The sequence below is a fragment of the Ursus americanus genome, chromosome 15 (assembly GCF_024610735.1).
Source record: "Ursus americanus isolate L20-20 chromosome 15, mUrsAme1.1.p, whole genome shotgun sequence".
In the NCBI taxonomy this organism is placed as follows: domain Eukaryota; kingdom Metazoa; phylum Chordata; class Mammalia; order Carnivora; family Ursidae; genus Ursus; species Ursus americanus.
Window position 1 is genome coordinate 7737701 of NC_142141.1, and position 23784 is coordinate 7761484.

Genomic DNA, 23784 nt, shown 5'->3' on the forward strand with positions numbered 1-23784 from the left:
TCGGAGCCCCATGTTACCGTGCACTTAGTCTAAGTCACCCAATACTGACATCTTTTGCAGATGGAGTCCTTAGTCTCTGCCAAGACCTCCCTGCACACTTCCCTCGGACTATGGAGGTGAGCCTTTGCTTCTGTGCTCTCTTCTCTGCCCAGAGGAGCTCCTCACCTTCCTTGGGTCACATCTGAGAAGTGTGGGATTCCTCCAAGAAAAGCTACCACTTCTGATGTGGTGACAAAATCCAAAGGCCGGACCACTCATCCACTGTTTTCTTAACTCTTAAGCATTTAGTTGGGTGGTTTTTCCATCCCTTTCCAGAAGGGGAGAAAGGTAGTATGAAGATCACCTTGAGGAAGGTTTTGGCAGAATTTTCTGGCATCCTTATACCCCAGCATTCAGCCCCTAAGGAAGTGGAATCATGGAGAAAGACTCCTGGGGGTGGCATGGACGAGGCAGGCCAATCTGGCGCTGCGACAGGCAGGAGCCATGGTGCCCTTAACATCACAGCAGGGCCTGGGTGGCCTGCCTTCCCACCCTCTCCAGGCTGCAGGGGTGCTGCTGACAGAATTATGCAACAAGGCTGAATGAAGCCATGCACCCATTTTTATTGTCAGTAAGAAAACAGCAACGCTTTGGAGAAGATCAGCGAGGATAAAGACTGGTTGGTTGTATTAAAAAATGTAGAGTACAAAACTATTAACCAAAAATAAAATAAGAGAATATTTAAAAGGCTTTTCTGTTAAGTGCTAGGACTTTAAAAAAATGAAATAAAATACAGCTCCTTCTACCTAAGAAACCGAGTTATAAAAAGATGTGGCTAGGATGTCGGGGAGAGCGTGATGGGAGAAAGCGTCCTTGCTGGCTCCTCGTTCGCACAGCCCAGAATCCAGGCGGGGGCGTCCTCACCTACCACCTGGATCCCTGGGGGCCAGATCGGCACTTGTTCCCTCTGAGGGAGGGCGACTGGAAGGAGATGTCCCCCCTGCTGGAGGCCTCAATGTCCCACCACGTCTCTCTTCCTCTGGAAAGTCCTCTCCCGGCTCCCCTTGTGCAGCCCTGGTCAGCAGCAGCTCACAGGTCCGAGGACAGGAAGTCAGGGATCTGCTTGCCTTCTTCAGCAGATTTGCTGGCCAGCTTTGTAGGAGAAGAAAATAAACACACGCACACACCCAGGATGGGATTCTCATGAGCACCAGAGCAGGGCTTCCCAGTCCCAATCACAAGGATCCCTGCCCAAGGACCCACGAGTGTGATGTAGCAGGACCCTGACTGTGGACAGAGAGGCAGTACCCCACTGTGGTTCCGGCACAGACTCTGCGGTTTCCTGCACTGTGGGAACGTGGGCCAGTCGCTTCCCTCACTCCGTGAGCCGTATGAACTCCTCGAGGGGTAGAGGCAGGTCACGTTGCACACGGTAAACTTGCGATTATTATAGTAGCGGAGCTCTATTTTATATCATCTCGAGGGTCAGAAGTGTCAACGGGACTTTTTTTATCTTGAGTAAAGACCGACAAGTAACAATAGGAGATGGGACTTGAAAAGTCAGGGCTTGGAAACTAACTTTTAATTAGTAGGATTCTGTAATATAAGTTGAATAGGAAATCTCTTCCAAAAAAAAAAATTAAAAAGCACTTTCGGCTTCCAAAGATAGCCAGCTGCCGTGGCGCTGACAGGCACACCAAAGGGCAACTTAGCCAAAGGACGGTGCCCGTTGAGGTTCCAGGGGCCCTGTGTCTCCCCTTGGCACGTTCCTGCAGCCCTGCTGGGGTCAGTCCTGCTCAGAGACCAGGGCCCAAGAGTAGAACTGCAGAGGGGGCATCTCTGGCAATATCCTGACCCCTGCAGGCCCTGACCGTGCCCCCCGGGGAGTGTGCAAATGTGTGTGCATGTGCACGTGCACACATTCTTGCCTTCCCCCACCTCCATCTTCTCTCTCTGCATTGCTTTCTTCCCATCCCCCTCCCACATACACTTGTCTTTCCACCCATCTGGGTCCTCACCATCGTCTTGAAGAACTGATTTACTTTCTTCCGTTTGAGCGTCTTCTTGTCGCCGTCCGAGAAAGGGAAGAAGGTCTGGCTAAGGCGGGGGGACGAGTTGGCGTCATCCATGGCAGGCATGCCTGCCACTGAGAGCGTGAGGGCTGGAAGGAGAGCGGAGAGAAGGAGTGAGTGGGTGGGCGGAGGACAGGCGGTGCCCTAGGGACAGGAGGGTGACATGGGGGAGGCAGGCAGGAGACCAGCTGGGGGACAGAGACAGAAGCCAGGGAGGACATGTCGTGGTGCCAGGCAGGAGGCGGGAACGCCTGCTTGCTGCCTTGAAGGGGGCTGTTGAGGCTGTTCTCCTGGACACCGCTTGCCAACCCCCTGGGCAGGGGCCTGCCGCCTGGCCCAAATAAAGTCTTGTCGGGGCTTCTGAGCTAGAAACCTGGGGGACCTGGGGGACAGCCCCCTGGCTGCAGGGGCCCTGATTTCCTCAGGGAAGGTGGCCTTTTGCCCCACGGTGGGGAGACAACGTGAGCACACTCTTCCTTCGCCTTTCTACACCAGGAGCCTGGATTTCTCGTCTTCCCCAGGCAGGGGCTGGTGGGGAGAACTGGCAGCTACAGCTCCCAGCTCAGAGAAGCACAGAACTACCAAATCAGCTAGCTACCTCTCGATGCTTGGTTTTGACACTGGTAACACGTGGACAAGAGCACAGACCTCCAAGGTATTGTGCTGGTGTGAGAGGATGACAGTGACACGACTGTGTGTCTGGCCAGATGCCACAGCTTAGGGGCTGTTCTGCCTGGTGTGGCTGGTTAGGGGTCAAGGGCACGGTTCCAGGGGCCAAGGGCCTGGCCTACACTCAGCCTCTGCCCCTTCCTAGCTGGTGACGTGCGGGAGACTGACATTCCCAGTGCCTCAGTTTTCTCATCCATGCGATGGGGCTAATGACATCAGCGATTCCGTAGCTATGTGTTGAGGTGTAAATCAAAGATGAAGAATTTAGCACAGGGCCTGGTGGTGGTCAGCACTCAAGAAACGGCGGGTGTCTTTGCTGAGATCTGCCTGCCGAGTTCCACGGCGCAGAGCTGGTCTGTCCTGCTGCTCTGCCCTCACTCTGGGTGCAGAGAGCCTGGCACAGAGCAGCTGACACTGCAGACAGCAGCACGTCAGACCCAGAGATCTTGGGTGTGCCTGTCCCTGTTGGGGCTGCAGGATCCCCCTCTGTGGCGTAGGAATGGCCATCCGTGTGCTGCTACGCTCCTCCCTGGACGATGAAGGAGTGGTGGCCGAAATAGGTAGCATCTATGAATCAAACACTCGACAACTAGAAGATGTGGTGGCAATTTCTACAAGTTCCAGAAATAGTGTTTCAGGTTGAAAAAGGAAACACAGGGCTTCTGGCCTGTGGGGAGGCCTGGCTAACTGAGAATGTAGGGCTGCCTGGTGTGGCAAGTGGATTCCCAGCGAATCCTGAGGACCAGAGGGACAACAGGCCTCCAGCCCAGCCCCAGGTAGGGCTTGCAGGTCAGCTTCCCCTACAGAAGGGTGGGGGAGGGGTGGTGAGAGCTCAGAGGACAGGGGCCTCTTGCCCCCAGGATACCTGGTCCCTTTGCTGTATACATACAGTCCCCACCTGCCCTCCACCCCCCAGGCTGGTGGCCCCGCTATCTCTGTACCTTCTGGTGCTGCTGGTGGCAGGGTGCATACCTGGGATGGTGGGCATGGACTGACTGGCAAAACTCATCTGAGAGAGGATGGATGCCCTGGGGGGAATGGCCGCATGCTCCGAGAGGTTGGTGTCACTCATGAACTCATGCTTCCTGGAAAGCTGAATAAACACACCATGCACACACACACACACACACACACACACACACACACACACACACACACACCACAGAGGCTTAGCATTAGGCAGCTCCCGGCCTTGAAAAGTCAGTGATAAGGGCTTCGCAAGGCTTCTGTGCACTTAGTTTCAAGCTGATTTACTCTGTTTTGTATCATTCCATGCTAGCCTGCCATGTATGGTTGCATAGGTTGCATACTGTATAACTCCAGGGGTTGGTGGGGGGCGTTCATTTAGTCGATCATGTGAATGACACCCCCTAGAATTGTAAAACACGAAGACTTAATTTCCAGTCCCGGCCCCCGGCAGGAGTAGCCTCTGAGGTCTACTGGGAAGTGTGTGCAGGATTTTTCTTTCCTGGAAGGCTTCTTAGTTGGACCCTCGCCCTTTCATCTGGCACCCTCCCTCGCCAGTACGGTTAATCCCTCCTCATTCCTAGGCTCTAAGAATTCCTTCAACAAACTTCTCTTTCAGGGGGATGCTAAGATTTGAACCCAATGACACCAAGCTTCATTATTACATAGTTACTAGTTTTAAGACAAAAACTCAAAGTCAGGGCAGGGAGGGTCCATCTCTGCATCTGTAGCTGGGCTGCCGGTTCGCTGGAGGAGCCCAGCAGGGTCTGAGATGTCTGAGGCTGGAATGGCCCTTGGGTGAGGGACACAGGGTGGAGACGCAGAACACGTGGCCCAGCACCGGGAGGGCTGCTCTCCCACTCTCTGAGTGCCACTCTCAGGCAGCTGCTCCCGTCTGCCCCATGATGGGAAAGACAGGCGCGGGCTGGAATCTAACCACTGGGGTTCGAATCCTGGCTCTGTCCTGTCAGGCTGTGTGGACACCTGCCGCACCTCGCCTCCCTGCTCCCACACTCTGCGTCTGCATCACCCACCTCACTGCAAACGCGAGGCTCGCACGGGACCCTGTCTGGGGGCCCCGGATAGCATGCCCGGCGTGCAGCAGAGATGTGCTAACGGTGCTAGAGGCATCCTGCCAGCGCTGCTCACCCGCTTCAGGTCCGACTCGGCTGCTGCCTTCTCGTCCGCAAACACCACGCTGCTCCTCTTGGCCCTCTTCTTGGACCTCCGCAGCTTGACTTCCGGCAGAGTGCTCCCCACGGAGATCGTCTCCACTGGCTCCGCTTTTGGAGTCTTAGGAGTTGCTAATTCCAGGTCAAAGCTGAAGGGCACAAGGGCAGCAGTAGAAACTGCAGTTAGAGCTTTAGGGGAACTGCCTTGCAGGGACTCCGGCTGGCTGAGCTGTCACCACAGGGGCCGGAGTAGGTCAGCTAACCGCGCCGAGCTGCTTGCTTAATTTGCAAACATTCAAAATACAGAGTAAAATGAAGTCGAAGAAGGTGAGCCGTAAGCAAGAGACTGGCGGTCAGGAGAGACACCTGGTTTAGACGTGGCTCTGGGTTCAAATCCGGCACTGCCACCTTTTCCTGAATGCCTTTGGCAAATCACTCAGCCTCCCTGAGCCATCCTTTCCTTCCAGCAAATGCAGGTGTCTGAGGGACCTTGCAGGACAGCCACGCGATGAGGCCGGAGGGCCCCTGGGCATAGTGGCGCATGTGAGGAGTGCTCGGCTCCTGTTACCACGGCCTTAGAGTAGTGGAGTTGGGCTGGGTGGAGTGGAAGACCTCAGGACCGTGGAAGGCGAGAGGCTTTTCTTGGGGTAAAGGAGCACCTTCCTCCCCTGCAGAGGGATGGGTGGGTGCAGAAGGGGCAGCTCGGCAGTGGGGAGTTGGGGGCGGCATCCCGGCAGAGGGGAGGAGAGGCCAGAATGAAGCAGGCTGGGGGAGGAGCTCTGGCTGCAGAGATCGCCAGGCGGGGAGAATGCCAGCCGCGGCTGAGTCCTGCTGGGGCCTCAGGAAAAGCTACCTTGGGCTTGGGCCTCGAATGATCCCCTCTCTGGCACTAAGAAGACCAGTGCCACAGCGTGGCCACGAGGGTTTTAGTGAGGCACCAGCTAGGGAAAGGCTTTGAAGTGGAAGGGTAGGGAGGTGGTAGACGGGTGGCCTCTGGGGCAGAAGGAGAAGCAGGAAGGCTTTGCTGGGGGCCAGGGACAGGGGGGCTGGAGGGCAGGGGGCTCCCAGGGCAGGCACTGACCTCTCAGAGGTGGTCTTGCTGGGGGTGCTGCAGTCAGAGTTCATGGAAGCCATAGAGATGATGGACATCTGCCTGTAGGAGCGCAGCATCGACCGCGGCCGGCCCACGCGCCTGTCCTCAAAGTCGGGCTGCAGGCGGGGAGAGCAGGGTGGTTAGTACCAGGCTCTGGCCAGTATGGCCTCTACCTTTCTCTTCCCGCTGCCACCTCCCCCTGCACAGGGCGGAGCTCCCGGGCAGAGCAGGGCGTCCGCACAAAAATTCCCGGCTGGCTGAAGCCAAGGGGTTGTTGTAGAATAGAATTGGGCTGGCCTTTATTCCTTGTTCCTGGGAGGTGACCTCTTAACCCCTGAGATTTCCCAGGGACAGAAGTGTCTTCATGCTTCCTGGGGGCCCCTGATACTCATGAGAAGACTCAGGCCGGAGGCCATGCCGGAGGGACCAACGGTGGGTTCACAGGGTCAGGCTTAGACGCTCCGCCTCTAGGGAGGGGAAGGGGCTGGGGATGGATTTCAGTCATGCGGCCAGTGAGTCACCCCCTCATGACTGTGTACTAAAACCCCAGTAAGAACTTTCAGCACCCCGGCTAAGGTGCCTTTCCTGGTGGGTAATCATACATGGATGTGCTGGCTGGGTAGGTAGGGCGACGTGTCCTGAGGGCACATCAGCTGTGTGTTTGGGACCCTCCCAGACCACACCATCTCCATCTCTTCATTTGGCTGGTCCTAATTTGTATTCTTTGTCATAAAACTGTAATCATAAGCATAGCACTTTCTTGAGTTCTGGGAATTCTGTGAACCTGAAGGAGTTGAGGGAACCCCCAAATTTGTAACCAGTTGGTCAGAAGTGCAGGTGGCTTGGGAAGCCTGGTGTCTGAAGTGAGGGCAGTCTTGTGGAGGACTTTGCCCTTAACCTGTGAGATCTGACCTAATGCTGAGTAGTTAACGACAGAGTTGCATTGCAAGGGCGCCTGGATGGCTCAGTCAGTTAAGCGTCTGCCTTCGGCTCAAGTCATGATCTCAGGGTCCTGGGATCGAGCTCCACACTGGGCTCCCGGCTCAGTGGGGAGTCTGCTTCTCCCTCTCCCTCTGCCTGCCGCTCCCCCTGTTTGTTCTCTCTCTCTCTCTGTCAAATAAGTAAATAAACTCTTAAAAAAAAAATTGCACTGCAGTGTCATGCCATGGTTGGAAGACACAACTCAGTTTCGTGGAAAAACTCTTGGGCCAGAAGACAAGAGGCCCGGGTTGACCTCTACACTCTTTCAGGAACTCATGTGCCCCCTCTGGGCCTCAGTTTTCTAATCTATAGAATCAGAGGCTTGAGCCCCATGGCTTCTATGGGACCTCGCGGCCTTGATGTGTCAGGATTCCACTTCCTGGGGAGGCGGGTCAAGATGGCCCTGTGAGTACCAGGGCACTGGCCTCTTCATGACACAGAGCTTGTCAGTGGCCAAAAGCACTGGCTTCGGAGGCCAAAAGAGCCAGGTGAGAATTCTGACCTATATTCACTAGCTACGCAGCCTTTGGCAAGTTACTTAGCGCTTCTGAACCTCCAAAAGAGATGCGAGGAGTTGAAAATCATTCCCGCTTCCCAGGCGTGTTGTAAGGACTTAATGAGTCATAGAGGCCAAGTGCTGAGGTCAGACTGGGTGCATACTAGGTGCTTCGGCAGTCCCTAAGTGCGGAGGGCTCGCTTTGCACCTGGTGCTTGTCCCAGCGTGACTGTGAGGGATCACATTTACAGGAAGGTTCCCTTGGATCAGGTCCTCCTCCTCCACGGCAGGTTCCTTTGCTGGGCCCCTGCCAGCTCCAATCCCCACTGCGCACTCCCCACACGGCACTCCACCAGTCTCACCCCTCCCAGCCACAGGGACCATGCATACCATTTCTCTGACACCATACTCCTTCTCCACCTTCACTTTCAGGTTCTTGAAACATTCTTCCATCCGGTCGTGGAAAGGCCGCAGATTCTCTGACACCCTTTTCTCATGGATTTTGATCCCAGCTCCCAGGAAAGGGATCTGGAGGGAAAGGTGGTAGATGATAATCCACAGGTCGGCCTTTCGCTGCAACCTGGGACCTGGCCGGTAAGGGTGGCTGAAGCCACGTTGGCCTGCTCACAACTTGTCGAGGGCACTGGGGCCTCTGAGACCTTCATACCGGGTCAGCAGCCCTGGGAAATGGGGAAGCTGCAGCCCTGGGGTTGGCTCTGGAAGGGGAGAAACATCTCCGGCCACCTTTGCCCCCTAGGAGGGTCGGACCCCCATTAGAGGCTGTATGTTTAGGAAAGTCTCCCCCTCCCGAATGTACTGAGGGGCAGAGCGTGGGGCTAGAGGGGAGGAAGCTCTGTGGCACTCACATGGAGCCTTGCCCAAGAAGCTCTGGGCAACGCAAAGGGAAAGAATGAATGTCAGAAGCTGGGGGGTAGAAGAAAAGAAGGGCTGAATGGAAAAACACGGAACCGTCTCACAACATGGGAGACCCAGTGATCCTTCATGTGGCTGCAGGAGATAGACAGGAAGTGCTAACACACTAAGGTACTAGCCAATAGGGAGTTTTTAAAAGGTGACGTAAAAGCCTTGGGAAGACGGACGAGGATGAGGTGACCAATGTGAGGGAGTTAAACTCACTTCTCAACAAAGGAGGTCAGTGGGATGCTGTGTCAACGGTAGCCAGAAGGAAGAGTAGCCGAGCCACGGTGGCCACGACTAGAAGGAACGCTGAGAGAGTTAGTGGTGTGGCCCCAGTGAGACATGACTAGGGGTGCAAAGAGGCAGAATATAGGTTATTTTGAAGAAAAACAATTAGCATTTCCATGATGCTGACATAAGAACACTGCCGCCTCCTTCCCTGGGAGACATCCCTGAAAGGACAAGGCGAATGAGCAACTGAAATCTTCTCTGACCTGTACCGTGTCCAGTGGATGGAGGATGGCAACCGACCTCCCGGAGCAGAGGAGGGAGTTAGTGATAAGAAGAGGCGAATCTGGTCCTAGGAACCCATGAGGGGCTTAGGGATTGGAGGCAGCAGTTACCCCAGAAAAGTCGGGGTGACTTGAGGAGGATGGGTCGAAATGCTGCGACAGGAGCAGTTAGACCTCCAGGTCCTCACCGCTCCACCTTGTGGCCGAGTGTTACATTTCCCATTCCCTAAGAGGAAGGAGCTTATCCCCTAGAACAATTAGAACAAGGAACCCTGGGCTTAAGGGTACCAGGCACAACGGAGGGCAGGGATGAGGAGCCAGACTGGAAACAGGGGGTTGAAGGGGAAGTCTGCACACTGATAGGAAGCCCTTCACTCCCCAAGTCCCAAATTCCAGCAGCATCATTGCCAGGATTATCTTTCCTGTGTTTGAAAGATACGTAGCTGGAGAAAGGAAACGGCCCATTATACAGACCTTTGTGGATCACTCAGTTACCAAATAGTGATGCCATCTAGTCGACAAAGCCATCACCCATGTACACAGAATTTCACTTAGCTCTTTCATGCCTCAGTCTATGAAGATCACCAGACATTGGAGGAGGCTCTCCAGTATGAAAGACAGAGATCAGAACCAACAGATAGAAAGGAAAGCAAGAAGGCAAGAAGAAAAAAAGGAAGGAGGGAGGAATAAGAGAACTAACTTGGAAAAAGCAGGGAGAATAAAGACAGCCTAAGAAAACATTTTTAAAAGTTTCATTAATATATAGAAACAGAAAAGATCCTCCAACCATGAAATAAGACAAGGATTTTATTTAAAAAAAGAGGAATAATAATAGAAATCCCACATATACAAACTAATAAGATACAAAGAATTGAGGTACATTTATAGCTTGAGGTTTACACACTAACAAAGACAGGGAATCAATTATCTAGGCATCCGTCTCTAAATTTTAGTAAAAGAACAGCAAATTAAATCCAACAAGAGTAAAACGAAGGACATAATCAAAGTGAGAGTAGGCATGGATGACAAAGGAAACAAACTTACAGCAGAGAGAACTGAAGAAACCAAAGCTGATTGTTTGGAAAACTGTTCCTTTTTCTCCAGTAAGGCTAAAGATGCCTGACCTGGAAATACCAGTACTAGATACATACTGATGGAAGGGAGTGCTTATGTTCACCAGAAGACACGAACAAGAACGTTCACTGTAACTTTATTCATACTACACAAAACCTGAGAGCAGCCCAAATGTCCACCAAGAGAATGGATAAATAAATTATGATGTCATTAGTATGTTGTATGATTATATAATGGATGAGGGAAACAAAGAAAACATAGACCTCTGATAGATGCAACAAGCGGGTTGAATCTCAAAGGCATTGTATTGAGGAAAAGCAGCCAGACCCACAGCAGTACATACTGTGTGGTAGTATGTACTATTGTGTACGTATGTGTACGTATGTATAATGCCATTTGTATGAAATTCAAGAACACGCAAAGCCAATCTATGCTGATCGGAGTTTGGCAGTATCTACCAGAGCTAGAAAGTCCATACTATAACCAACTCTGTGCCTAGGTACACACCCATCAGAAATTATGCATATATGCGCCCCAAAGACACACATAAAGATGTTCAGAACAGCGTTCTTTGTAATAGCCCCAAACTACAATCAACCCAAACCTCCATCAGTGGAAATAGAAAGAAGTATGTTTCGGTACAGTCACATAATCCAGCTGTACAGACTATATTGTACATCAATGAAAATGGATGAATGATAGCTATGTACAACCAGATGAATGCATTTTACAAGCGTATCATTGAGCAAAGAAGTCAGACCCAAAGAATGCACACTGCGTGGCTTCATTTGTATTATAGGCCAAAAATAAGCAAAAGTAAATTCCAGTGTTGAGGAGTGAGTGCTTGGGTGGTAAAAACTATTTTTAAAGAAGAAGGGAATGATTACTGTGAAAGCAGGATAGTGGTCAGCCTTGGGGCAGGCCAGCAACGACTACAAGTGAGGCTTGGAGACGCAAGCTGGCCTCTGGGTGCAGCTTCATCCAGTTGGTGGTCAGATGGGTGTACATTTTGTGATAAACCAACGTGCTGCATAGTTTTGCTATGTGTACTTCTCTGTATGTAATATCTCACAACATGTTCAAAAGATGAATATACTGTAGACATCTGTCCATGCTGATAAATATAGAGAAAATCTTTACGAAGAAAAAAAAATTAAGAAACAGTCAATCTTGAGATGTGTGAAATCCTGAACACAAAAAGTACTTGGAAAGCTTTGGCTTTTGTTGTGTTGCTTGACTAGACGCAAGGAGATTCACCCTTGAAATCGAAAGTTCTTGGGCTTTGAGAAAAATCCAAAGTGTATTTGGCTTTGTGAAACTCAGATCCAATTTAGAATTAAGCTCTAAGAAGTCAGGGAGCAGGACTAATTTTGGCCAGCACTATTTCTGTTGCTGGCCACACAGTAGGATATCAATAAATACAAGGTACAAGAATGAATGGAGAGCAGGGACACGGAAGAGCTAATTCGCTGTATGTAATATTATAACAAGGCCGCCTTCACCATGGCAGGATAACATCTTTTGAGTGTTAAGTGCCCATACTTAGGGTGCCTGGACTCTGAGTGGGAGGGACATGGCGCCCTTGGTTGGGGGTACCGGGTGGGGAGTGGGCTTCTGTAACAATGTGGCTTGTTGGTGCGGTGGGGTGGGAGAGGCAGGGGAATGTGTTACCCAGAAGGTGGCCACTAGGGGCCGCTGTCTGAAGAGGCCAAGCTAATGGCTCTTAGAAGCTGTTAACAGCTAATATATACTTTCAAACCCTCCCTTCTTTTTAGTGTCCCTCCATTAGCTCCAAGACTTTGATAGGCATGGCCTGGCACTAGCTGTGCTGTGAGGCTGAGGTTCATGCCTCGGGTGTGGTGGACACAACATGGAAGATCCATTACCAGGTGATAAGACCCAGTGGAGAGGCCCAGGCAGTGATATGGGTTAAGAATTGACACCCAACAACCAAACAAATGTTTGTGACGTGCTAGCCCTCCCTGGGGCATCCTAGAAATATCTGAGAAAGGGACCCAATCAAAGCCAGGCCTTCCTGATTGCCAGGTTGGGGGTGGTGAGGGAGAATACCATTATTTGAGTATTAAAGGGCATGATGACCTTGGGAAGCTGGGGATCTTGGGGATGTTTGGGTTTCACAGGTGGCACAAGGTAAGAAGGAGAGAAAATTCCAGACACACAAAATGCACTCAGGAAACCGTGTCTGTGCAGCACTTGCTGTTTCATTTTTAAAGCCTCACTTTGCATAAATTGGCAGAGGCAGAGAAGGACCTGAATTAGGAATCCTTATTTTAAGAAAAGAGGCTGCACCCAATGCTTCTCATTCCCTGATTTCCCTAGAGTAACAAAAACTCCCTACCACAATAGCTTGCTTTTCTTTGCATGGTGACTGGCAAGAAGGGAGGGAGGGAGGACAGACAGCTGCAAACTGCTGCCCCCTGCTCCGTGCCTCCCTCTAGCTGCTGCCCTCTGGAGCCCACCTGGTGTTCTGGGTGCTGAGTGGTCCCTGCAGAGCAGGTTCACGGGCAAGGATGGGGAATCTTGTCCTTTGAAGGCCTCTGGGGATGGGGGGCCTGGTGGACTGTGTCTTCTTTAGGGAGTAGGGGAGAGGGGGAGAGAGAAGGAGGGTGAGAGAAGGAGGGAGAGAAAACACAGGAGAGGGAGACAGAGAAAGGCAGGGAGAAGGCGGGAGGGAAGTGGAGAGAGGAGTAAGATGTGAGGGGCAGAGGGAGGCAAAACACTGAGGAGGGATAGAAACAAGGAAGGTGTAAGAGAGAAGGAGAAAGGGACAGACGCACAGGAAGACAGAGACTGAAGAAGGGGAGCATGGAGGGAGGGGACGGGGTGCAAGGAGAGAAGGGATAATAGAGGGGAGACAAAGACAAGCAGGGTGGCAGGAAGGACAGTGCCTTCCAAGTTTTCTGGCTTGGCTCTGGAGGTGCAGAATGCAGGCTCTTTGACCAAAACCCCACCAAAAGAAGGCCTCAATTATTTTCCAAACCTGATAATGCATCTGAGCGTTATCTGCAACAAACTGGGTCAGCTTTAGGAGGTGGGGGTGGGGGCCAAAATCTTCTATTATCTGATTGGCTCGTGCCAGGTGGGGGGCCTGGCTTGCATTTCAGTCCCACTGGGAAAAGCCACCTCCTCTGAATTCCACATGCGTTCCACAGAGCAGTCTTAGCAACATGCAGCACAGCATCGCTGCCCGGTACCCGTGCGGCACCCCAAGGGTGCAGTGTCCCAAATCCCAGTTCCAGGGCAATCCTCCTCCTGGGAAATGTGGATCCAGAAGAAGGGCCAAAAGTCAAGGGACAGGAGAAGAGGTTAAACTTGGCCATGCTGGCCGGAGACTAGCTAGCAGAGGGGAAGGGAGCAGGGAGGGGACAGGAAGGGGGCAGGGTGACCCCACCCCAGTCCAGCTATGTTTACCTGCCACGCAATCAGGTCCTTGAGGCGGCTCAGTTTTTCCTGGTCCTCCGGGTGGTCCCTCATGTACTCCTCTGTGAAAAAGGCCTGGGGAGGACAGGCAGGCATTTGGGGTTTCCTATTCATGTGGTGTGGACCCCAAACCAATCTCTCTGTTACCGGCAGGCATGAGGTCACACGCGTTTGGATGGGGCAGGGCCCTGTAGGGACGGACATTGTTTCCTCTTCCTGGAGGGTCGGATCAGAACCCACTGGACAAGGGCCACAAACCCCAGGGAAGCAGTTCTCAAAGTCTCCCAGAAGCGGAAGCATCGACATCACCTGGGAACTTGTCAGACATGCAAATTCCTGTGTCCCACCTGGACCTACTGAATCAGAACCTCTGGGTGGGGTGGGGGTGGAGGAAGAAGGCCTGCCTGGGATTCTGATGCCTCAGCAAGTTTGAGAGCATTGCCCCGGGGATGAGGACTAGGGAAGGCGTCTCACCTGTGGTCTTCCAGCTCCCCTCACCACCTCCCTTACTGTGGGTGCCCCTGGCAGCCCCTAGCTCTTTCTGGACTTATGTCCTCAGTGTGTTCGCACATAACAGACATATATTATCACCCGTCACGGCTGAACAAAGGCTTACTGCTGATGACTAGTGGGATATCCAAGCGTAGCTAGAAGGACGGCTCGGGTGCCTGAGATTGCTGTCCCTGAGTTATACTACTGCATCGTATTCTTAGTTTGACATCAGTGGAGGGCACAGAAAAGATAAATAGGGAATTCATTATGAGGTATATTAGAACGAGGAGTCCATTTTCCCCTCTGTGCCATTAATGTCTGGACTAGGTAAAAGCCAAATAAAACCTTCCTACTCTACGTCAATGCTGGGAAAACCTATGTCCCTCTACTGAGAATGTGGTACATCCCCCCCCAGTGGAAAATGTGACTCGTATAACTATAAGGCATTTCATCTCATTAGATAACAGAAGGCTCAACAATAAAATCTGTGGGTAAAATGTGTGGGCATCTCTGCAGAGACCTTAGGACCCGGATGCCCAGATTATAACTCCCATTTTGAAGTTGATCTCCTAGCCTTTCTATATTTTCCCGGATTCTGGATTTTCCTTTCTTGCCATTTGTAGAGGTCGTTTCAATCATCTGTGGAGGAGATGGGTCCACACGAGTGGCATGTACTTTGATGTGTGGCTCCTGTGCCTCTGTGATCGGGCTCAGACCCAGAGCTTTCCCTGTGGGACGTGTGTGGATGTGCTCCATGGACTAGGGGATACTTGTGACCCCTGCTCCTTCCTGCCACAGCACAATGTGGCATTGAGGGTGGAAACGAGATGAGAGAGGCGCTGTAGAAACTCTGGAAGGTGTTTGAGGTCCCACCAAGCTGAAGTGTCCCTTTGGGGGACAGACAGCCACAGGAAGATAGTGACCTGCAGCTACATCTGCTCCCGTGCCCTCTGCCCTCCTGCCACTGCATTGTGGACACGGGGTAGGGTGGGGGGCGGTGTCGGGGGTGGGGGGAGCAGGAGGATAGAAGCCCTCACCTTCTCGTACTTGGCGAACCCTCCCATGACAGCGGGGTCCACAATCCCGTTCAGGAGCATGGAGAGCGGGTTAATGGGGAGGCTTTCGTCACTCTGGTACTGGTTGACCATCATCAGGATCTTCTCATTGGCTGTGGACATGGTTTCGATGGCGTTCTCCAGGGGGCTAATTGTGGTCTGTTGAAAAGGAGATCACCAGGAGGAAAGGGCCTTAGCAGGTTGCTTTAAAAACAGATATAATGATTGGTGTTGATTTCATTTGGGGTTGGAATTCAAATGAGGCGATGCTCCCCAAGGGGTTGTAACAGGCTCTTGTTATAATTAGTGAGCTCTAGGGGCTGTCTTCTGTCTGGGGAGAGACAGGCTAACTTTCTGCTTAGTGAGAAAGGCATTTCCCTGGGTAGGAAGAGGCAGGAAGTCTCAGGCACTTGCTGAGGTTTCAGAGGCCCGGTATGCTGGGCGGGGGGCGGGGGGGGGGGGCGCGTTCTCTTCTTATTACCAGGGCGAAACACGTTCCGATTCAATTCTCTCCAGTTGTGCACCTACTATGTGTGAGCTACTAGCTGTGTGGGCAGCTGGCGATCTGATCACCCTGCCTGACCCATAGTAGGTCCTAAGGTCGGTTGTTGTATAAAGGGTCACTGCTCCAAGGCAGGTCAATTTAGTTGAGAAGATCAAACGAAACCCCTTTCCAACACCTCTTAGAAAGCAATGTAAATGGAATGCCATCAAATGGGAACTGGGAAAACAGTGTGGTTTTCAAAAGATGGGATCTGGAATACAAAACTAAGCAAGGGGGGCTGCACACTTTTTCTGTGAATGGGCCAGACGGTAAATATTTTAGGCTCTGCGGCAAGGACCCAGCCTGCAATTGCAGGGAGAAAGCAGCAACAGGCAGTAGGCAAATGAATGAGCCCGGTTGTTACAATTGAACTTTTTACCAAAATAGACGCAAGTGGGGTCCCGCCCACAGGCCATAGTTTGCGGACCCTTGAACTAAACAAATTAAAACTGAGTATAAATCTCAGCTCTGCCATTTTTTTTAGCTGTGTGACCTTGGGAAATTTTTCTAACACTTCTGACCCTGGGTTGACTCTGGTAACACGAGGACAGAGGATAAGAAAACCTGCTTCAGGGAGTAGCTGGCAGCCAATGTTATTAATTCTTGTTGGTGTTAGGACAGAGGCCGGCAGCTGTCCTTAAGAAGGGAAGTCTTGCTGGCAGGGCAGGGTAGAGGCTGGACGGAAGGGTCGAGTAACTGGAGAAGACGTGTTGGAAGAAGGACCCACATTTTACCACCTGTGACATAATGGTGATATAGTGCCTGCCTCATCGGGTAAGTAGCAAAGAGTGTTTGAGATAATACGACATTTGACTCCAGCAGAGTTCTTTAAAAATTGGGACCTGTTAATTGTTATAACTGCTTATGAGAAGGACAGGCCAGCCTCTACAGCCATGCTCTTGGTCATCTTTTTAAACCATTTCCTTGGATCTGTGGAATCCTAGCCTCCTCACCCCTTGTTTCTGGACATTTTTGAGGATGGCTGCTTTCTGTAGTACAAAGGCCGTGGGAGTAGACTCCACCTCTGTTTCTTTCTGCCCCTGCCACATTCACACAAACACATTCAAACATGCACACACATGCGCTCGCACACACACGTGCACACATGCAAGGAGGGAAATGAACTCCCAGGGAAGGCTGCTCGGGCTGGTGGGGGCTGCAGTCCATACGCCACAAGCTATAATCCATGGTCTCATTTCTGTCAAGCACACAGACCAGCCCCGCAGGGACTTTACAGAGCCAAGGTCTAGACTGAGTTCTAAGGAAAATCTATCATGACCACGTGGATTGAACCCAGCACCACACCTGGATTTCAACAATAGCCTGGCATGTCTGAAACACGCAGGCTTTAAGGTGAGTTATTAAAAATGGAAAGTCCTATTGATTGGCTTTTTCCCTCATTTCTGAAGCTATTTTTGAATCTCTGTCTTTAACCTCATTATAGCCATCAGGAACAGAGAATGAGAATGAAAATTCTTTTGGTTTTTTACCTATGCCTGAGTTTATAGCTATCAGCAGAGTTATGGGGGTTATGTATTTGGTGGGAGGCCTGGATGTTAGGGGCTGATAACAGGAATAAAAGCAATGATCATGATAATGGGGCCCGGCTCCATTTACTGATTGCCTCCCACATGTCAGCCCACGCTGAGCTTACACCACACCCAAGCACTCTCCTTTTGTTCCCTGGACAGCAGGGGTCGCTTGCCCAGGGCAGATGGCAGCAGAGCTGGGATGAAATGGGGGGAGGGATCCCTGATTCTAAACGCAAGCTTCTCTCACCACAGGAGGCCCACTCCAGCTACCAGACTTGTCTTATTATTGGTTGTTAGGGCTTAGTCAAGTCCTTGGATCTCTGGCCCCTTTTCTAAGCTGAGTCTGGTTTCCTTATCAGAGGTAGAGGTGTATAACCCTTGCCCAACTTGCTGTGGGTGGAAACTAAATTATCAGGGAGCAAATACTTTGGAAACAGTTTTAAGGGGGAGAAACATCAGCCAAAAAATGAAGTGATGGTAATCCTTGCAATCAAGTGGCATTTCATATTCTTCAAAGGCATTTCCCTCATATCACCCTCCTAAATCCTCTTATGAATCCCGTGAGCTGCACAAGACAGGCTAAGTTATTATTACAGTTTCCTACCACTGATCACTTGAACAGTTCAAGTCCCACTCTGGGCTTCAGTGTCCTTATAAGCCGATAATGGGAGTGGACAAGAACCAGGCACAGGTTTGCATACTGGAGACTTGTAGGCCAAACTGGGCGTGCAGAGGCCTATCATATAGCCCATGCACGAGTTCTCATGTTTTAAAGATTTAGTTCAACTGGAGGGTGCTTGCCACAGCTTATGCCATGCCTTGCTGTCTTAATGAGAGGATTTCACATATTTAGTATCTTCCTGGGTTCGGAAGGTTTTTGAATTTGTAGCTCTTGGACTAACTGACCTCTGCAGTGCCTTTCAGCTCTGAAATTCCATAGTTTTTCAATCTCTATCGTACAGGTAATGAAAACTAAGGCCCAGAGATATACAGCATTTGTCAACATACATAGCTTGTTAGTGCCCCAGCTGAAAGTGGCTCTCCGAGCCCTTGGGAAGACTGAGTGTTCCCAGGTCCAAGCACAAGGAAAGGACCCTCGATTCACAGAACTGACACTGGAATTCAATCGGAAAACACCACTCTGTACAAATAGTACTGTAGTCATGACAGTTCGTGCAAGAAACAACCGACAGCAAGATACCAATACACATAGGACAAAAACAGATTTTTGAAAATGAACTCACTCGGCAGGCATGAAACTTTTATGTCTGAGACATCCTGAAGTTCTTGGTAACTCAACTAAGAGAGGCTATTAGCGGTAAGTTCACTCCGATAAGCTTTTTGGATGTTTTCCAAACCCCTTCTCTCAGAAGGCATCCGGATAAACGAGGCAAAACAAAAAGGTTGACTCTGTCCTAACTTCACAATCCTGAGTTCACAAAACAAGATAACCAGCCCAGATATTAAGGATTTCTGCTTATTAACTGAGTGATTGATTGATGGCTTTACTTAGCAAATAATAATCTTGAGCACCAATTATGTGCCCGAGACTAATTTTTGCACTCAGAGATATGGTAGGGAACAAAACAGACAAAAAAAATCTCTCTTCCTGGAGCTTATATCCTAGTGGAGATTATATTCCAATATGTTATGTTTAAAATTCTAGATATTAAAAATAAACCCACAAGCAAATTATGAGTCTATTGGGGGTGATGGGTGCTTTGAGGAGAAACACCATAGAGGGGCTGGGGGGCGGTGGGAAGGGCAGGGAGCAGAGCAGGGACTCCCTCAGGTTGCCCACAGGCTAGCAGGGGCAGCTAGAGCAGAGCGCCACCAGAGGATAAGACACAGCCAGGGCCAACGGGTGGAGGCTACATATTAGCAGAAAGTTTCTGATTCCTCACCTCAAAAATGGGATTAGTAAGAGTACGTACATCGCAGGGTTTTGTGAGCATTAGATGGGATAACGCTGTAAAGCCCTTGATACTGTGCCTGGGACACCTGTCAAAGCTTATCATGTCCTAATGTGTCCCATGAGTAAAGAACATGAATACTTTTTTCTTTCCAGGGTGCCACTGATGTCGGGATGGGCTGGGGACATGTTCAGGAAGGAGAGAGTGAATCTGGTCCAGACGTCTGATACAGGAGGTGAAAATCGAACCCCACTTCTTTCGCTAAGCTTAAATAACCCACAAACTCACACAGTACATCAGTTCCCTCATCTGTGAAGTGGGAGAATAAGAATATCTACTTTGTAGGACTGTGGAGCGGTTTAAATGAGATCGTGCATGTGAACAGTCCAGCACATGCTTGATAGAAGTTTGCTGATGTCATCAGCATTATGATGTTTTCCCTAAGGTCTAGGCCAAGCCCATGAAGAGAGATCGGAGGGCCATCAAGCTGCTGGGGGACATTAAGGGCTAGAGAGGGGTGGTCTCAAGCCGGTAATCCAGTAGCTTGACAACATCAGTCAGATCATGTCCTTCCTCTGCTCATGGTTAGTGGAAAAGCCAAAGTCCTTATGGTGGCCTACGAGGTCCTACAGGATCTGGTATCAGGGTCCTACTACTCACCCTCACTTGCTGTGAGGCAAGTACAAGCATGTTTCGTCCCAGGGCTTGTACACTTGCTGGCCCCTCTGCTAGAATGTCCTTCTCTGTAATATTCGTGCGGATCACTCCCTGACCTCCACCAGGGATTTGCTCGAAAGCCATTTTGGCAGGGTGGCGTTCTCTGGGCCCCCTATTCAATGTAGCATCTCTCCACCACCACCTTTCCTTTATTTTTCCCCATACTGCTTATTACCATGACATTATTATACTTATTTCAACTTTACAGAATGTCTTCCCTGCTAGATTGTAAGCTCTACTGAAAAATCTCTAGGTGCTTGACATGGGTTGGGTACTCATTAAATATTTATTAAATAAATAAATGAATGACACCCTGAGTATGTCCCCATGTTTCAAGTTTCTTCACGACCACCCTGGCCTTTCCTTTGCATCCTGGGAGCTGCAAGATCCTTGACTGCTTAAGGACGTGGAGACCCTGAAGTATGTTGAGAAGCAAAAGACAGGCTATCTCCCCAAGGGGAGTTCAAACAATTGCAGCCTAGCCAGAGCTTTGCCTCTGTGTGGTTTCCTCTCTCTTAGTCTCATTTATTCAACTATAAAATGGGTTCACAGTGGGACTCTGCGGAGCAGTCCCAAGGTGCTGTTGAGATAGGAAGAGACGGAGGTAGGATTGAGGGCATGGTGTTCTAGGCCCTCTGCCTCCCCGCTGCACCCAACCACAGAAGCTCCCATTCATCAGCTTTATTATAAGATTCTGTGTAGGTTTCATTTGCCAGGGGGAAACATTTGTCTGATGCTTAAAAGAAAGATCTGAAAACAGGTGATCTGGACAGTACCACAGGTCCCTTCCTGCATTGGAATTCTGGGCTTTGAACAAATGCTTGTCGACTTCTTATAGTTTAAAGGGGCTCCTGAGACTGGCTACACCCCGAAGGCCTGGAGACTCACCTGGGACATCTGAACCACCTCAAACCAGCGCAGGATCCCTGGAAGCTTGTATGCAGTTATGAAGGAGGTTCTCTCGATCCACATCGACTGTCCCATAAGCAGGGGGTGGCAAGGGCAGGAAAGCAACACACTTCATGAAAACTGGCCATCAGAGAAATTTGGCAAGAACCCAGCCAGGCCCCCAAACCTCTCATCTACCCAGAGTCCAGATAAATGTTGCAAGACTCAGAAACACACTCCCGCCTTACCCTTAAGAATTCTTTCCCAATGTTTTCCCTGAATTTAGGCCTGGTAAATTTTAATCTGAATCTCTGGATCATTAGAATTTTAAAGCAATATTGAATGCAACTACCTGCATTTTCTGGGGGTAGGGTTCACAGTGTTACATTCTTAAAGGGCCAGTGACTCCCAAAATATGAAGAATCACAGTCTAACACAAAGAGCTAAGAGAAATTTAGAGCCGCCTCCTCACGCCAGCCTTGTAAACAGCAGACAGAATTCCCTAGCTGGGAAGCACACAGGGGATACTGAGGACTGAAATAGCTGTGGCTTCTTATTACTATTTCCTAGAAGGTTTGACTTCATCAACAGCCCTGCTTAGCCTGAGGGTTCCTACCTTCTGGAAATGCCTGAATGCCCTGTGGTTGAAAAGTGCATCTCACCTAAGGCCTGGACTCTAGCTCGAAAGTGGAGAGGCTCAAGACAAACCCAATAGAAAAGCCTGGAGAATAGGTGTCATCATATCGATAGATGTTAGTTTTACCTCTTTCTGCTTCGGATCAAATGCCCTCCCATTCTGACATTGACAGGTACCTGCTCTGGGTGGTAAAGGTGGCCCGGGGGAATGGTCAAGGCCGCTGAAGGGGAGGGGAGATACTCACGGCAAACTCATTCTCAGGGTCCACGGTCCCTTTGCGCACAGGCCGGGAGTAGTGGAACTTTTGCACGTAGTTGGATTTATAAAAGCTGCAAGACAGGAAGAGGCAGAGGCCCTGGTAGCATGCCCGGCGGCCGACACGGAGCCCGAGCTGCCCTGGTGCTGTCCAGGGAGGCTCCTTAGAGTCATCTTCAGGTCTGGCGGTACCCTTGTTGTAGCATTTAAAGTCAGGTGCTCCTTGCAAAGTGATTTAGAAGCTAGACTAGCTAGACTAAAGTCCTCTGAGAACATAGTACCCCTTAGAGTACCCAAGGAGTTGGAATTCTAGCATTAATGCACACCTGTGACCTCAACGGAGGCTCTAGATATGCCTAAGGTCCTAGCCTCATGTCCCAGGAGTATCTTCTAAGGATTTCCTTAGGTATCCCAAGCATCCCCCAGATCACACTTCCTGAATCTCTAGGGAGCTTCTCACGCTGGGGCCAGCAGGGCATGGTGCTAGCTGCATCGTTGTTATTCCTTGCCCACAGTGCCTGACTGAAGGGGTGAGGGGAGGCTCAGACCCAAGCTGAGTTAGAGCTGCTCAACTTCCTGCACTGGTGTGCACTGCTGGGGCAGGCTGCCTCTCGCTGAGCGGACAGGCCTCTCTCACAAAGACCTCCTGTTTCCCACTGTCCTCCCAGAGGAGAGGCCTTTGAAAGGCACTCCAGGTGCTATAGTGTGCACCCGGGTCTGACGAGGGTACACTGGGCAGCCCGGAAGGGTGCCCCACAGACCCCCTGCCTTGTGGCCTCATCACTGACCTTTCGATCTGGTTCTGAGTGGATGGAGACCCGCCTTCAGGCTGCTTCCTCTAATGCCCCTTTGTCATAGTCAGAACACAGCCTCTGTCAGTGCACAGCCTCAACAAATGCTCACAAGGTGTCCCTTTGGAAGAACGTGCTCAGGACGAGCACTGCCCCTGTGTCCCCACCCTGCCTGTTGCCTGCCTGGCACACAGCCTGGCTAGGGAGCCCTTGGAACCACTCTGTCACCTCCAGTTCAGTGCTCGTCATTGCTGCTTCCTGAGGATTTGCTGTTCCTCGTTCCTCCCATCTCAGGCTTCAGCCTTTTCAGGAGCAGAGCCCAGATGGCTAATGAGGGGCAGGTGATTCTCTTCCCAAGAGGCAAAGGGATAAAACGCTGGCTAACCCAGAGAAAGAACTGGAAGTCACCAGGGCCTGTCCTGCCACTAGCTCAGCTTGGAGGCCTCATGGGATTTTCTTCCCCATCCCCCCTTCCAATGAACTGTGGGTCTTACTTTATTATCTGGTCAGGCACTGGCTTATTCTTGAACCTTGGGTGTTCATCCAAGACCGGCTGGACAGTGAAACACTGGATGTCTGGGATTCCTGCAGTCAAGGGCTCACAGTGTGTTGCTGGCTGTGGGACAGTTCCAAATATAGCAGGTCCCAGGTGAGACCTCCTGGGACAGCCCTTCTGAGGCCAAGTTTTATTGAATGACTGACCTCAGTTTGCTGGCCGCCAACGATGTCCTAATGACAAGTGAGTAGTCACCCTGGTCCTTAACGGAACTGCCTGCCACTTGCAACCTTATCCCAGGGCTCAGCCCCTGCTAACAGTTGGTTAGTAGTCCTTAATCATCATCATCATTTCTATATTAACAGTAACACCATCTAATGAATTTATAGTTCTCCATCAATCGCAGAGCCCATCTTCCCCTGGTCTCCTTTCATCTCGCCAATCCCACTGAGCAGTGTTATTAATGTAAGTCATCGCCCTCTCGTGGACAGGACATCAAGGTGAAAGAAGCCAAATTGTTGACGGTCACACAGCTTGTGAGAACAGAACAGAGGTTTGTATTTGGGCCTGTTAGCCCCCCGCTCAGGGTTCTTCACCTCCAGACTCCAGTGTGGCTCTTTGAATAGCATCATCACATCACCTGGAGGCTTGCCAGAGATGCTGAGTCCCAAGCCCTCCCTCAGACCTACTGAATCAGTGTGTGTAGTTCCTTAAAATCTTCAGGTGGTACCTACGCTTCCTCACGTTTGAGAAGTACTGCTTTGGAGCATGCAGGTAGATATCATTTTGCACTCCAACTTTGAAAGCTTGAAAGTAACTTCCCGTGGCAGGATTGTAAGGCCATGTCCAGGCTCAGTGGGAAAGAGTTCTATGATTGATTAGTGATGCCTGCCACCCGCACAGGTGAGGCGAGCTTTATCTGCCTATTCTAGACCTTTATTCATTTTAAGCTGATAGCATGGCAATCCAAATAAATAAAACCAGTCATCACTGGTCCTATTCCCTGGCTTCTGCTTCCCTTCTTCTGCCTTCCATGTCTCCTTTACTCATCTCTCTTCTTCAGGTATCCAAGTACTCTCATGCCTTCATTC

At 50.7% G+C, this 23784-nt stretch overlaps 1 protein-coding gene across 3 annotated transcripts in view; it reads right to left on the minus strand.

Annotated features, from left to right (window-relative positions):
* Window positions 1–582: 582 nt before the first annotated feature.
* The window catches only part of DOCK2 (dedicator of cytokinesis 2), a 409258-nt gene continuing 386056 nt past the window's right edge, over window positions 583–23784 (minus strand). For all 3 annotated transcript variants that reach the window (XM_045792086.2, XM_045792087.2, XM_087867813.1), the window contains 11 exons: window positions 22692–22773; window positions 21396–21480; window positions 20515–20601; window positions 14903–15079; window positions 13365–13448; window positions 7819–7956; window positions 5940–6067; window positions 4836–5007; window positions 3693–3813; window positions 1998–2140; window positions 583–1131 (listed from right to left, as the gene is read on the minus strand). In XM_045792086.2, the coding sequence (XP_045648042.2) occupies window positions 1069–1131; window positions 1998–2140; window positions 3693–3813; window positions 4836–5007; window positions 5940–6067; window positions 7819–7956; window positions 13365–13448; window positions 14903–15079; window positions 20515–20601; window positions 21396–21480; window positions 22692–22773 (1280 nt within the window). In that variant the 3' untranslated portion in view covers window positions 583–1068. The remainder of the gene's footprint in view (window positions 1132–1997; window positions 2141–3692; window positions 3814–4835; window positions 5008–5939; window positions 6068–7818; window positions 7957–13364; window positions 13449–14902; window positions 15080–20514; window positions 20602–21395; window positions 21481–22691; window positions 22774–23784) is intronic.